The following is a 14,486-nucleotide window of genomic DNA, read 5'->3' on the forward strand; positions in this document are numbered from 1 at the left end:
CCATCTTTAAATGACAGACTCATAAACACAAATGATTAACAAAAATAAAACGGCAAAGGAGCAGGAGAAACCTCTTAGAAATGTACTGATATCTGCGTGTGGTGGACATAACCCTCTGCTGGTTGGGACAGTTCTTAGCTTACCTCATTTTTAGATACCTGTTCAGAACTTTATTTTTGGTCCCTTTTATTTGTGGTTATTATTAAGATAAGGGCTTCTAGAATAACTAACTACAATGACATTAAAACTAAACATCGCTAAAAAGGCAATCGAGTTTGTGCAATTGTGATAATTTTGTTGTAGAAATACAGTCAGGACCATACATATTTGGACAGAGACACATTCTTTCTAATTTAGTTTCTGTACATTACCACAGTGAATTTTAAATAAAACAACTCAGACGCCATTGAAGTGCAGACTTTCAGCTTTTATGCCATGGGTTGAACAAAAAGATTGCATAAAAGTGTGAAAAACTAAAGCATTTTTTAAACACAATCCCTTCATTTCATGGGCTCCTAAGTAATTGGACAAATGAAATAACTGAAAACAAAATGGTCATTACTAATATTTGGTTGAAAAGCCTTTGTTGGCAATGACAGCCTGAAGTCTTGAACTCATGGGCATCACCAGATGCTGGGTTTTCTCCTTCTGGATGCTCTGCCAGGCCTTTACTGCAGCGGCTTTCAGTCGCTGTTTGTTTGTGGGCCTTTCTGTCTGAGGTTTAGTCTTCAACAAGTGAAATGCTGCTCAATTGGGTTAAGATCAGGTGACTGACTTGGCCATTCAAGAATATTCCACTTCTTTGCTTTAATAAACTCTTAAGTTGCTTTGGCTGTATGTTTGGAGTCGTATTATAAAACGCCGCCCAATCAGTTTGGCTGCATTCACCTGGATCTGTGCAGACAGTTTGTCTCTGAACACCTCAGAATTCATCTGGCTGCTTCTGTCCTGTGTCACATCATCAATAAACACTAGTATCCCAGTGCCACTAGCAGCCATGCACGCCCAGACCATCACACTGCCTCCACCGTGTTTTACTGATGATGTAGTGTGCATTGGATCAGGAGCTTCTCCACGCCTTCTCCATACTTATCTCTTCCCATCGTTCTGGAAGAGGTTGATTTTGGTTTCATCTGTCCAAAGAATGTTTTTCCAGAACTGTGCTGGCTTTTTTAGATGCTTTTTAGCAAAGTCCAATCTAGCCTTCCTATTCTTGAGGCTGATGAGTGGCTTGCATCTTGCAGTGTACCCTCTGTATCTACTTTCATGCAGTCTTCTTTTTATGGTAGACTTGGATATTGATACGCCTTCCTCCTGGAGAGTGTTGTTCACTCTTTTTGCGTTGCTGAGTTCACCAGTGCTTTCTTTCTTTCTCAGGATGTACCACACTGTTGATTTTGCCACTCCTAATACTGTAGCAATTTCTCGCATGTTTTTTTTTCTGTTTTCTCAGCTTAATGATGGCTCCTTTCACCTGCATGGAGAGCTCCTTTGACCGCATGTTGTCTGTTCACAGCAAAATCTTCAAAATGCAAGCACGAGTCCTCTAATCAACTCCAGGCCTTTTATCTGCTTCACTCATAATGACATAACAACCTGCCCATGCAATAGCATGGAAGTCAATTGTCCGATTGCTTACGAAACCATAAAATGAAGGGATTGTGTTTAAAAAATGCTTTAGTTTTTCACACTTTTATGCAATCTTTCTGTTCAACCCAAGGAATAAAAGCTGAAAGTCTGCACTTCAATGGCATCTGATTTGTTTTATTTAAAATTCACTGTGGTAATGTACAGAAACAAAATTAGAGAGAATGTGTCTCTGTCCAAATATTTATGGTCCTGATTTATTTCCTGGCAATAAACAGCGCTGAAAACTTTTATTCCTTTTAAAATACTAATTATAACTTGTACTCTTTTTGTCACTTTTGTCTATTTTGAAACAACTTAAGTTATAAACTGGAGCTTAAAAAAATAATATAGTTCTATTCAATTTTACCTATTAGTGTTTTTAGTCGTTTTGTGTTGCTTAAATATGGCAGATCGCAATATCTGCGTTTCTTATTATTAGTAAGCACCCACTTTGATAAATATGTATATACTTTGTAATTCAGAGTATTTTTTTAAAGATCTACTCAGATGAAAATTGTGTTTGTGGCTTTTTTAAAATCATCTTTTTAACGATGGAGGACTTGTGGACAGCCAGATTTATGTACATATTTGTTTTCCATGTCTGAGCTGGCATCTGGCTCAAAACTGTACGGCTGTCCAATAAAGTTAACCATTTTTGTTGCACCATTAATGTTAGGTTGGGGTTATAAGGGCTGTAAGCTAGTGGGAAGCAGGTAGACAGAAAGATGACAGGAAGTAAGGGTGGCCATACTCCACTTACATCAATTAAGAGGCACATTTCTAATGAACTTCTGTCGCCCAGCAGAAACTATGTCCTAGAAAACCAAGCAGTTTTTGTTTTTACTTAAAAACAGCATAACCACCATAAATGGAAAATAGCGTATACTCGTATAGCAATTTTGTACCTTCCTCGAAGGCCCAAAGCGCTTTACAGTCACAAACCCATTCACACCCAAATTCACACACTGGTGGCGCCTCCGCTGCTGGACACAGGCGCCAACCTTCCACCAGAGGCAAGGTGGGCTTCAGTGTGTTACCCAAGGACACTTCAACACATGGGTGTGCAAGGCGGGAATTAAACCTGCAATATTACGATCGGGGGTCGACCGCCCTACCGCTGCCACACGGCCCTTATATCAAAAGATGATGGAGTGGGACTTTAACTTTTTTTATCTTAAAAAATGCTGTACCCCGAAGGTTAAAAACATTTAAAATTGCAGATGAAAAGTAAAAGTTTGGATCTTTTGAAGACATTGGTTGTGTTGAGGCTGCATGCATGATCCAAGCGTGATCTGCACTTAGTTAGTTTGGCATGACTGCTGACAGATCATGTCAGGAATGGCTGTCCCCGATAAGAGACGCAGATATCCAGAGACAGAGCGCTTAATCCCAAAGTGTGTGTGAGTGTGTGTCCTTATCGCCCCCCACCGCCACATCAACACACCCGCGCTCTCTGTCACGCGTGTAATTGGTCTGATTAGAGTTTGATGAGAAAATACAGGTGTGATTATCAAGCGAGACACGGGACCCAATCCCCCATCACAAGATAGACTGAGACAGAGAGAAGGGATGAAAACCATTATCGCTGCCAATGACAGGTAAATAAATAGATTAAGTGAACACACACACAGCCTGCGCACACATGGCCTCCTCCCAGGTATCACAGCTTGTATCTGGTCTGCTTGATAGTGTTGATCTAATTCCAACTTGTTGCAGAGCCGTTTGTTTCACTGCCTTTGCAGATCTCCTCCTTCTGTCAGTCTCTCACTCAGATCAAACCCCAATGTTTGTTTCATTAACGGTTTTTAGCCTCGTTCAGACCTTCAGCCCTTTATTTTGCTTTCTTTATGAAAAATTATCTGCTCTCATTTTCATTTTCTCCTTAAATGAAGTCGCAATTCTTTTTGCCTGATGCTTGAATGTATATATAAATATATAAAGAGATGATTGTCCATCTGTGTGCGTTTGGAAAATCAACAACAGAACTTGTACATTTACAATAAACTCAATGTTTACCATCGCTGCTTGAGGACTGCTCCTTTTTAACTTAGTAAAGAGGTTCCAAACTAGCGCCATTTTCTTTGTGGAGGAAAAAAACTTTGTAAAAAAAATACTTCTCATTTGGGTCATTAGGAATTCTGCTAAGATAATATGGCCTTTCAAAATGCTTCGAACAGAACAAAATGATTTGATGTTTCTGTAGCAATCTTTGTTAGGTACCTTAAGATGTCTGGTTGTCATTTGGTGCTTTGCAAATAAAATAGAATGAATTCTCACTGATGTTGTTGTGGCAGCTTGGATGTCAAATACATAATCAAATGGAATCATTCATTCATTAAAATCATCATTTAGAAAGTCCTCTGATTCCCGTTGTATTAAGAATCAAAACAGTTCTAAAAGAAATCAATTGAGGATTTTGTCAATGATCTTCAGCCTTTGGTAAATCTGAAGGTTACAGCACTTGGATTCAGGAAGCAGACAGACGACGGGCAGACATTTTTCTATTCATATCATGTTAGATGTTTTCCTAAATTATTAAACAATCTGAGAAGTGTGTCCTCACAATGCTGCAATGTTCTTCCTCTGAGAGACACGACACTACAGGGTTTGAGGTCTTCTCCCAAAAAAATAAATCCTTTTTCATCACCCTTAACCTTATTTTTCCAACTACATTTGTTTCTGCAATAAGGAAACATGAGAGCAAAACAAAAAGGTGGTTCATTTAATTTAGAACTGTTCCTCCATGTTCCGCCTCCTTTCTTCTGACCCGTTTTGTGCGCTTTTTTATGGAAAAGGTAACAATTTGCAGGAAAAATCTGTACTTGCATAGAGAAGACTGGTGTATGGGAGCGTTTGTTCTATTTGTAAAGACAAAGCAGGAGCAAAGGCGTGACAAAAGGGAAGAAAGAATGGAGAACACAGGAGTTTGCCTTTACATCAGCTTCTTTAAGGCCCCCTTCCTCTCTGTCAGAAACCGTGTGAAAGAAGAAGAAAAAGGAATATGAGGAATAAGAGGGCCTGATTGGGTTTCTAATGCGTATTCAGGGCAGCGGTGTGCTGTATTGTTCTGCTCTCACCCAGCTGTGAAAGGGAGCGACAACTTTTCTGCTCAAAAGGGACAAAAAAGAAAGAACAGGAGAAAGAGGGAAAGTAAAAGCAGGAGGAGGCGGACAGGGAGGCTCTTGAGCCGGGCTTTGTTTCAGAGTTCATGCTGATCTTGTGCTGCCGTCTTTATGAGATCCGTGTCTTCAGGGTTTTCCTGCAACTTGTTGTCCTTTCTGGACTGTAACAAAGTATTCCATCAGTTTTTCCCACTAATCAATGCTATTATTGTTCTAACATCTCTTCACATTTTCATTCCGTCATTTTTTTGTAAGAGTTCAACACCATGAAGATCTGAAGATGATGGGTTTGTTCTGAACAAAACTGTCAGTAAGTGTTAGAAGAATCAGTGCACCAAGGACCTATTAGAACTTTGTCATTTGTAGTTTCAACAGTTTGAAATAATGAACGTGCAATGAGGGAAGATCAGTGGCAGTTACGGCCCCCAGATTTTGTGACCTATCAGCAAAAATGACGATACAATGACGGGATAGATCCTTACAAAACCAGTTCACAGTGGAACTAGCTGCTTTGCCAGAGGTGACCTATCTTGACTTGGTGGTTTTCTGCTTTAGTACTGCTACTCACCATGCATTTACGCACAACACTACACACTCCAGTATACACAGTGTATGTACACAAGCGCATCAGCCACACTAACATTACTAAGGCCTAGCAGATAAACTTGTAAGCAAACAATACTTGGCAAAAATAACATTAGCTAAAGTTTACAATTACTAACTGACCTCTGAGTTGAGCAAACTCGCAGATTAGCCAGAACTGTTTGAGTCGTGTCCTTCCGATTTAGTCTAGCCGCCCATTCCTGTCGTCGCTCAATCAACTATTTTTTGGTTGTTTCTCCCTGATGACTGCAGGTATTAAAATCCACTATTTGATTCATGGTTTCTCCGGGCGTGGCAAAAATAAACACCACAAGTATTCACCATTATTGTGCATTCGATTTAAAGTAATGAGCTCTCTGTACAGCGTGTTCAAATGTTACCAGCAGTTGTGAAGTTTCCCTTGCCCTCTGGGATGGCAGACATAAAAGAAAAACCTTACTAACTGTACTATTCTTCCTGATGGTCTGGTTTGCACCGCTTCTCTATACAGATAAACGCAACTTGTGACTGTAACCCACTTCAGGCCTTTATGACAGGGGAAAAGTGTTATACAGTGTTTCTTTGCCATATTACGGTTACCTCTTGTGGTGAACAGATTTTTCGCTTTTTTTTTTTTTTTTTTAGTGCATGCGTTCAGTTTGCCACATCTACAAAAATCTTGGATTATGATCAGATCTTTATTTTAATTCTATAATCCTGAACTCATTTTTCTATAAAGGTTTGAACTTTGAGAGTTTTAACAAGAGATAATAGTGTAAAAAATGTAATGTCTGTCTCAGAAAAGTGTATGTAGTGTGTAATGAGAGCTTTTAAGACTTAAAACATCTGCATTCCTACTTTGTACATTTCACCCATCACGGATAACTCTTAGAACGTAACCCCCCGCAATACCACTCTTTATGACCACTGTATAAAGACTTTGTGGTAAATCTTCAATAAATTAAAAGGCTTCAAATTTGGCTATTGTTATCAGAATATCCATATTTGTTTGCAAAAATCAAATATCATACACCTCTCCCAATCATCTTCTTTCCACAAGTCCCGCCTGCAGTTGATCGATTAAAAAAGTGATGAGGCTGCATCGGCTGAACTGCATGAACTCAGTCTGACATTTTTCTGCAATAGCACTATAGAAGCCTTAAAAACCGTGACGTTTTCCCTCAATCTACCTGGCTCTGTCTGGACTAAATGTCACCTCCGCCGGCCCCGGGCTGCTACTCCCTGCACCTTCCCCTCCCTTTCGCTTACTCTCACTGACTGACAGCTATCTATCGTTGTCAATCATCAGCACCTCCTCCCACCAGCCCAGCCCCTCAGGGTGATTCAGCCCCGTGCTTGGTGCAACACTATCAGATGGCATGACAAATTACTTCTCCTTGGCCTCATTACATAAACGCACACACAGATACACACACACACAAAACAAATGTAGAAAAGAAGGTGCTCAAACAGAATGGAAACATCCAAACATGCAAACCACCTCAAACTGGATTCATTTCCAAATGTCTGTAATGATGTCCGTCTCTGAGGCTGGAATCTTTCAAATATTCACTTTCTGCCTTTTTTTCCTAACTACACACCCTGATATTGATTATCCTTATCTGTCATAATTCAGACTGAGCTCGCTCCAATCATCCTGCAGACAGACTGTGTGTGTTTGTGGGTGTGTGCTGAAGGAGGGGGGGTGTCCATCAAGCAGCCATGAAAAGCAGAGATAGTCGTTGTTTCTATACATTTCCATGTCTGTCTGTCCAATAAACTCTATAGGTTCCAACAAGTCTTTATGGTCTGGACTGTGTTAGAAGTGTGTCTGTGTGTAAGTGTGGGTCTATTCATTATGATTTTTGAGAGTTCACTTATTTTGATTTCATATTGAAATAGAATTGTTTTCATACTTTCTCAAAAATATATATGAAGCGTCTTATCATTCCTCTCTGGTGTGCATGTGTGTGTGTGTGGGGGGGGGTCAAGAAATTATTAGACCACCATGACCTGTTTACTGATAAAATACGTCTGCTGATTGAAGCATATTGATTTGAAAAATTATCCATTTGATTGTTATTTTTGTATTCTAGATTGATTTTTGCTACATAAATGTTAGAGCTGTGAGAAAATGTAATGCTGTTGGGTTGTTTTCACCTAAAAAGCACAAAGATCAGGTGGCTTTTCAAATGGTTTTACACAGAGAATGTGACACAGAGAATGTGAAGCAGACCCTGGATTATCATTCCACTCCGTTCCCTGCACTGAAAGGCCTGCTTGGCCTCGTGCACATCAGCAGCAGATGTGGATCTGCAGACAAGCTGGTGGCAGCACGTTTACTACAGCTGCAGCTATTCAGCAGCTATCACCTTCAGCGGCATATTCTCATATTACTTATATCTGACCAATTTCTTCAGGGCTACTTGAGCACCTGGAGGAAGGTGAGGGCAGTTAGCAGATATGGGATTGGGTCTATGCCTTTCCCTCCACTCTGGTTATTGTCAACAAGGCAGCATTCATGCCTAACAGGGCCACCAGAGGTTATCGCTGAGCCCGAGTGTGTATGAGCAGAGAAAATCAAGCTGCAGGAAACCTGACGCGTATCGTTCTGTGTAACCCTCGGGCCAAAGAGAGGGCGTCTGTGTGCACGGCCTGCATGAAGGGACCAGACTGCAGCGTGCACGGAGAGGGAGGAAGATGTGCACGGAGGAAAAATGTAAAGAAGTGACACGATAACACCACTGAGTTGTATTTTCAATCCAGGCAGAGGGAAAAACGCAAGCAGGCTAATTCCTTCTCAAATTGACAGTTTTTTTACATTGTTAATGCATTAAATCCGTGGTTCCTGACCCCTGGGCAGCAGACCGGTACGGTCCGTGTGCCACTTGGTACCGGGCCGCAGACAGAAGAAAATGCAAACACTAACTTAGATTATTTCCATTTTGTTTATTTTCTCAAACTGACGGCAGTTTTATTTTGGAAAACTACCGGATTCTGTTCACCACATCCATCAGTCTTGATGTGTCCAGGACTAAACAGCTGGCTAAGTTAGTAGCCTAAAACTAAAAAGCTGATGAAAAACCAAAAAACTTAAAACATATTTGGAAAGTTTCTTCGGGGAGAAAAGAGCCGGTGAAGAAACCGAAGAAGAACCTCGACTTCAAAGCCGTTATTTACAGGCAAAACCAGGAGTTTTGTCTGTACGGATTTCTTGAGACAGTTATTCTCATGTACCCGAAGCTGCTCACTCTGCCTGATAACGCGGCGACTGACTTTTGAATGTTTCATATACGCAGATAATGAAGTTGCAGACAGGGTGGATTCATGTTTGGTAATATATTTTAAAAAATACCAGTTTTATGAGGGTTGTGTTTGTTTATTTTTGCTTTATTTATTCATCATAAAAGTCGGATGCAGCTGACGTTAGTGTCCAGTTGTTAGCCTCCACTGGAAAATCTTCATCACCGAGTTTAAGTTTAAACCAGCTGCAAAAATTTTACAGAGAATGATGATTCAATCAAATCAAATTGCTGATTTGTGGAAACTTGTAAAAAGGACATTTATGAATATTTCCTACAGCTAAATTAGGCATCCATCAGTTAAGAAACGTTAGCACAGAAAATGTTCCGATGTTAAAACAAATAACGGTACTCAATAATTCAGGATTTATATAATAACAAAATATGAAAAGAATTGTGTTACCCTGAAAGAGGATCTAAGACTGGATCGACTTTTCCGTGTTATAATAGCATTCTATACAAAACAACACTAAAAAACTATAATGCTGCTTTTATTAAATTATTTACAAATCAGAAACTACTTCTACAAATCAACAACTTTGTTTTGTTGAATCTTTATTATATGTAAAAAAAAAAAGATCTACTAATGTTTTCATTAGTTTTACATTTTATTTAAACAAAATTTCTTGAAGTAGCATTTTAATTAGAAAAATGTGTTTGTTTGTTTTATAGAAACTGAAAGCTTAAAAATATGAGGTGCAAACTTTGGCCCATTCGGACCGGTCCATGAAAATATTGTCTGACATGAAACCAGACTGCAGCTTGAAAAAGGCTGAGGACCACTGCATTAAAGAGTCATTGCAAAAACAAATATCAGAATAAGTGGAATATAATTCTTACAGATTGCATTAATGAAACAAATTGAATAAAATCTTTTTGCTAGCTTTTGACACAGCCCCTGTATCTTCTACACACTCTCTTCTCCTGCATTGTTGGTCAGAAAAACTTTACTTTTTAACATTTATTTTGTGTTTTTATTCTGTGTAGATTTTGTTTTTACTACTTCTGATTGTAAATTTTTAAGTTCAATTATATTTTAGGCCATTCATGTTCCACTACTAAAATCTCTTTCCTATTATATCTGAGGGAAATTGAATTTATACCCAATGACATTTAGAAACATCAAGTAAAATGATGCCAAAAAAAAACTGTAAGGAGAGAACATGAAGAAAAGAAGAATTAAAATTGCATTGTGAATGAAAAGAACATATCTATAATATTAACATTAGCACCAAAAAACGATTCCTGTTTCTTTGTAAATCTTTTAACTTACGAGTTAAACTGTAGCTCAAAGTGTTTTTTTCCCCCCAGATCAATGATGGATATATTGCTCATTTTCAACCATTTCTGTTGACATTCATGTTGAAATGTGTCTGAGTGGAACAGCAGAGTTCAGATCACAGCTTTGTATTCAGTCCAAACATGCGTATCTTCTTTTTGGAAAATCTGAGTTGTCAGTCTGTGAGGATGTATGTTTCAAAGCCTTATTTATTTCTTGTGAAAAGTGTAAAAATAACTTTGAATACCCCAAAAAGTTGCTTAATGCTTTTCTAAATGGTCCTTAAAGTCTTAATTCGAAATGTAATGACTTTTGTAATTGAACGCCTGATTGAACGCAGAAAACCTGATAGATGGAAGAGCTGCGGTCTGATCCCTGACACCTCAGTTGTGAACTCATGCCTTAAGCGCACACTAACACGTACACTGTCATCCTACATTTGTGTGTGTCCTTTTACCTTTTACCCCCCCCCCCCCCCCCCCCACAGTAAAAACACACAAACATCCAGGGATTACAGGCAGGTCTCTAAAATAAGGCCAAATGGAGACGTGGACGGGGGGTGGGGAGGTAAGTGGTGAGAAGGGCCCAGCGGGGGCTGCCTCTTACCTTTTTGTTGTTTTCTTTAATATCCTGAGGGCCGAGCGACTTGTAGTCTCTAAAAGAGGCGGAGGAGAGGGCGGAGGGGGGGTCAGACACAGAGAGAAACAGTGGAGGGGAAAATGTGTTTAAATATGCGTCACATGTAATGGTATTAGAACTGTAACATGCAATTTCAGAGCAGTGCAATCAACAGAACTAATAGGGTGGAAAATATGTAAAAATCACAGAGGAGTGCGAAGGCAGGCGGCATAAACACACACAGGTTCAGAGATCACAACAGCTCTGTTTGTCTGCCTGTTTTTGCACATTTGACGTTTAAGAAATCACACTTAAAACAACATGAAACCATGAACAACAAGATTAGTGTGGGCGGCAAACATGGAACTCCACATTTGACTGACGGTGTGAGTGCATAAATGTAAACTGATCACTCACATTAATCCCACAGACCAGCTGAAGTGATGGCGGTGACATGCTGACAGGTTCACTGTGCTAACATAGTCCTGCTTTTTATTGACTGAAGTAGTAGGAGAATGACACTCAATGTGGGATAGAAAGGGCAGATTTGGTTTTAAGGTGATTCACAGGAAGACAGAGTGATCCCATGAAAGAAGACACAGGTTGTCAGTAAATCCCTGCTGTTGAAACACACCCAGTCAAATGGCCAACACACAAATTAAGCATAACTTTGGCCAACCAAAAACACAAAAACAAAAGACAGTTGTCTTAGTTCTTAATATCTACCCACAAAAAAAGTTTAAAAAAAAGGATAGAGCCAAGGCTTTGAACTGCTCTCATGATGGAGGACATATATAAAGAAAATCAAGTTTAAAACTGTGCATATGAAATAAAGTAATTTGAAAAAGCTTGTAGTTGTTACGTACAAACTACAATCGGTAGGTCACAAGTTCAACGTTCCGCTCCATTCCAATATATTTACTTAATAGATTCACGTACGTTTTCGTTTTCCTCGTCTGAGCTGATATCTGGCTCAAAACTGTACGACTTCAATATTGGTCGCCATTTTTGTTGCACTGTAAATGTTAAGTTAGGGTTGTGAGGGGCTGTAAGGTAGCGGGAGAGAGTGTAAACAAAGGGATGATGGGAAATAAGCTGGCTTACTCCGCACCAACAGTCATGCCCACAACCCAGAGGTGAATTTCTGATGAACTCCTGACGCTCTGCAGAAACTACGTTCTAGGAAACGACACAGGTTGCCTGATTTTGCCTAAAAAAAGGCATAATCATAATTGAAAGACCACTGAGAAGCTTTAACAATAAATCTATAGATGATCAGAGAGAGACTTTCAGTGTGAATGCATAAACAAAAAGAAGGAATGACGTAAAATGTCAGATTGAAATGTATGCATTTGATTTCTACATTATTCTGCAAATAAAAATTACACTTTTGCATTTATAGCATTTAAGTGTTTATTTTGTTTTGAAAAACAGATTTTTTTTTAAAGTTAGACATAACATTGCTTAGGGTATTATCTGCCTTTTTAAAAGTGTTGCAGATAACAATCACTGGGTTGTTTGTGGGATGCTGCTCAGCTAAAAAAACAGCAATTTAAAAGATATTATGCATTATGCAGGAAATGACAGAAAAGAACCACTTCTTTTGGGAGTAGAATCATTTTCTAGCAGTGTTGCCTTGGGTCTCTGCTCCAGCATTCAACAATATCAGTGTTTTCAAAGAACATCAAACCTTTACAGTGAGAGTAAAAAAAGCTACTTTTTCTTAGCTTAAAAGATCCACTCCAATGAAAATAATTTTTTGGTGTTGTTGACATGTTCTTTCAGCATTTTTCTGATGATGGAGGACATATATTAATTGAATTCAAAATTGCATGTGTTTCTTTATTTAAACCTTTGTGAATCGGGAGAAGACAAAAGATGTTTGAAACAAAGCTTATTTGTTATGTAGAAAATGCACTCCATTAGGGGGTGGGGGGAATGCTCTGCCCCAAAAATGATGATGTGCTCCCTGATGGGAAATAAGCTGGCTTACTCTGCACCAACAGTCCTGCCCACAACTCTGAGGTGAATTCCTAATGAACTACTGCCACTCTGCAGAAACTATGTCCTGGAAAACACAGGTTTTTTTGTCTTCGGCTGAAACATGTATGAATATAATTGAAAGACTGCTGGGAACACTTTGAAAATGGCTGAAAAAAATGACTGGAGTGGGACTTTAAGAGTTTTGGACAAGAAGGTAGAGCTGAGCATCAACATGAAGAGAAAATATGCAGAAAGCAGAGGTGGACCAGAACATTGTGGATGATGACACAATTACCAGAGAAACGGGGTCTAAACTGGTCCACACCCAGTAAAACAATGTTTTTTCTTTAAACCCACCCAACACAGTTATCTAAAAGGATCCTGGTGGACCAGTCAACTCGTAATGGTGCTTATTTGAAAGTCCTAATCCCTTTCCCACCCAGACAGGCTTAAATTTAGGACTTTCTAATTTAAGTGTTATTATTATTTGTCCTATTTTATTTTAAATTGTATTCATTCAATGTATTTTTCTGATAATTTAATACACATATATAAAATTGAAATTACATGTAGTTTCAAGATTAGACAAAACTACGATAACAACTTTAGCGAACTCAATACTGGTGCTGAACTATAACATTTTCATAACTGCTGAACGTAAAAGAACTTCTTAATTTAACCAAAAAAATTCCAAATTTAAAGTTTATCTGGAAGCCTGGAAGAGCCAAACGTTGCAGTTTGGGCATAATTGGGATATCTTTGTGATTTTTTTTCTCCATCTCATCTATTTTTGATACAGCAAATTTGCGCGTCTGTTTGATGTGCCTGTGGTCAATAACTAGAGTGTGAAGTGGAGACAAAGTGACACATGCTGGTGGCTATGTGATGCTCACATCAGGTCAGGTCTGAAATGGTGCAGGAGGGCGCAGAAGGCCAGCCCATTCCTCCAGGAGGTGGTGAAGTTGGTGATCTTTACCCCACGGTAGTTCTTGGTGACCTCGCGACACCAGGCCAACAGGGACTGGCTGGCGTTGGGTTTCCCTCCAAGAACCGGGCTTGGGACGGGGCTGAGCTGTAGGTGAGGAGGACAGACAGACAGACTCTTGATTTTCTGACTCACATTAGAGTGTCCACTGCAAGCAATATTCAAACATAAACATTGTAAAATTAATTTTACCTATAAACTGAAGTTGATCCAGTTAGCATGTCACAGTAACACACAATGAGCGTGCACGCATGTTCACACAGCATAATGTGTTGTGGTCCCAGATTGTTGTCATTCTAGGGGAATACTGCCTGAAATTTACACTGACCAAAATGACAGAAATCATTTCTTCTATATAAAGAAGTTTCAATTTGACACATAGGATGAAAACCCCTAATTACTTTTTTAAAGAGCACGGTCATTTGCTTCCTTTTCACTTCAATTTCTTTTAAAATCTCCAGTAACAAGTAGAGGAATGTTTCTTTTTTGAGTAAACTTAATAGCACAAAGCTGGATTCAAACCTTCAACTGCAGCTTAACCAGTTAACCCTGGTTAAGGTGGCTCAAAAGCTCAACAACCTCTGCTCAAGGATGGCCAACCAGCCCCCTCTGTTGGCAGCTGCCTGCTGCTGCACGCAGGGAAAATAATGACAAGTCACGGGAGGAGGAGATGAAGACCCATTTGTTGGTGGAAATTGGAGAGGAAGAATTACCGAATGAGGGAGCTTGAGCTTGATTAATCCTTCTGAAGAACATATGACAGCTTAAAGAACGTTTGGATGGGGCCGCAGGAGGCAAAGAGACCATGTTTGACATGAAAATTAAAAACTTTTGAAGGATGTGGTTTAATGGCATCAATCCAAACAGAACAATGAGAACAAAGACATTATATTCACCTCTAAATGAACAATTAAAGGTGAATATTGGACATCGGACGATTCCAGAAGCATTTAACAACATTTGCAGTTGTGATATAATGGGGGGGT

The 14,486-nt window shown here is 39.3% G+C and overlaps 1 protein-coding gene across 7 annotated transcripts in view; it reads right to left on the reverse strand.

Moving 5' to 3' along the window:
• The window catches only part of ehbp1 (EH domain binding protein 1), a 147,046-nt gene that overhangs the window by 64,177 nt on the left and 68,383 nt on the right, over positions 1-14,486 (reverse strand). For all 7 annotated transcript variants that reach the window (XM_023963398.1, XM_023963397.1, XM_023963396.1 and 4 more), the window contains 2 exons: positions 13,409-13,587; positions 10,521-10,569 (listed from right to left, as the gene is read on the reverse strand). In XM_023963398.1, coding sequence (XP_023819166.1) covers positions 10,521-10,569; positions 13,409-13,587 — 228 coding nt within the window. The remainder of the gene's footprint in view (positions 1-10,520; positions 10,570-13,408; positions 13,588-14,486) is intronic.

This window comes from Oryzias latipes, chromosome 15, assembly GCF_002234675.1.
Source record: "Oryzias latipes chromosome 15, ASM223467v1".
Classification (NCBI taxonomy): Eukaryota; Metazoa; Chordata; class Actinopteri; order Beloniformes; family Adrianichthyidae; genus Oryzias; species Oryzias latipes.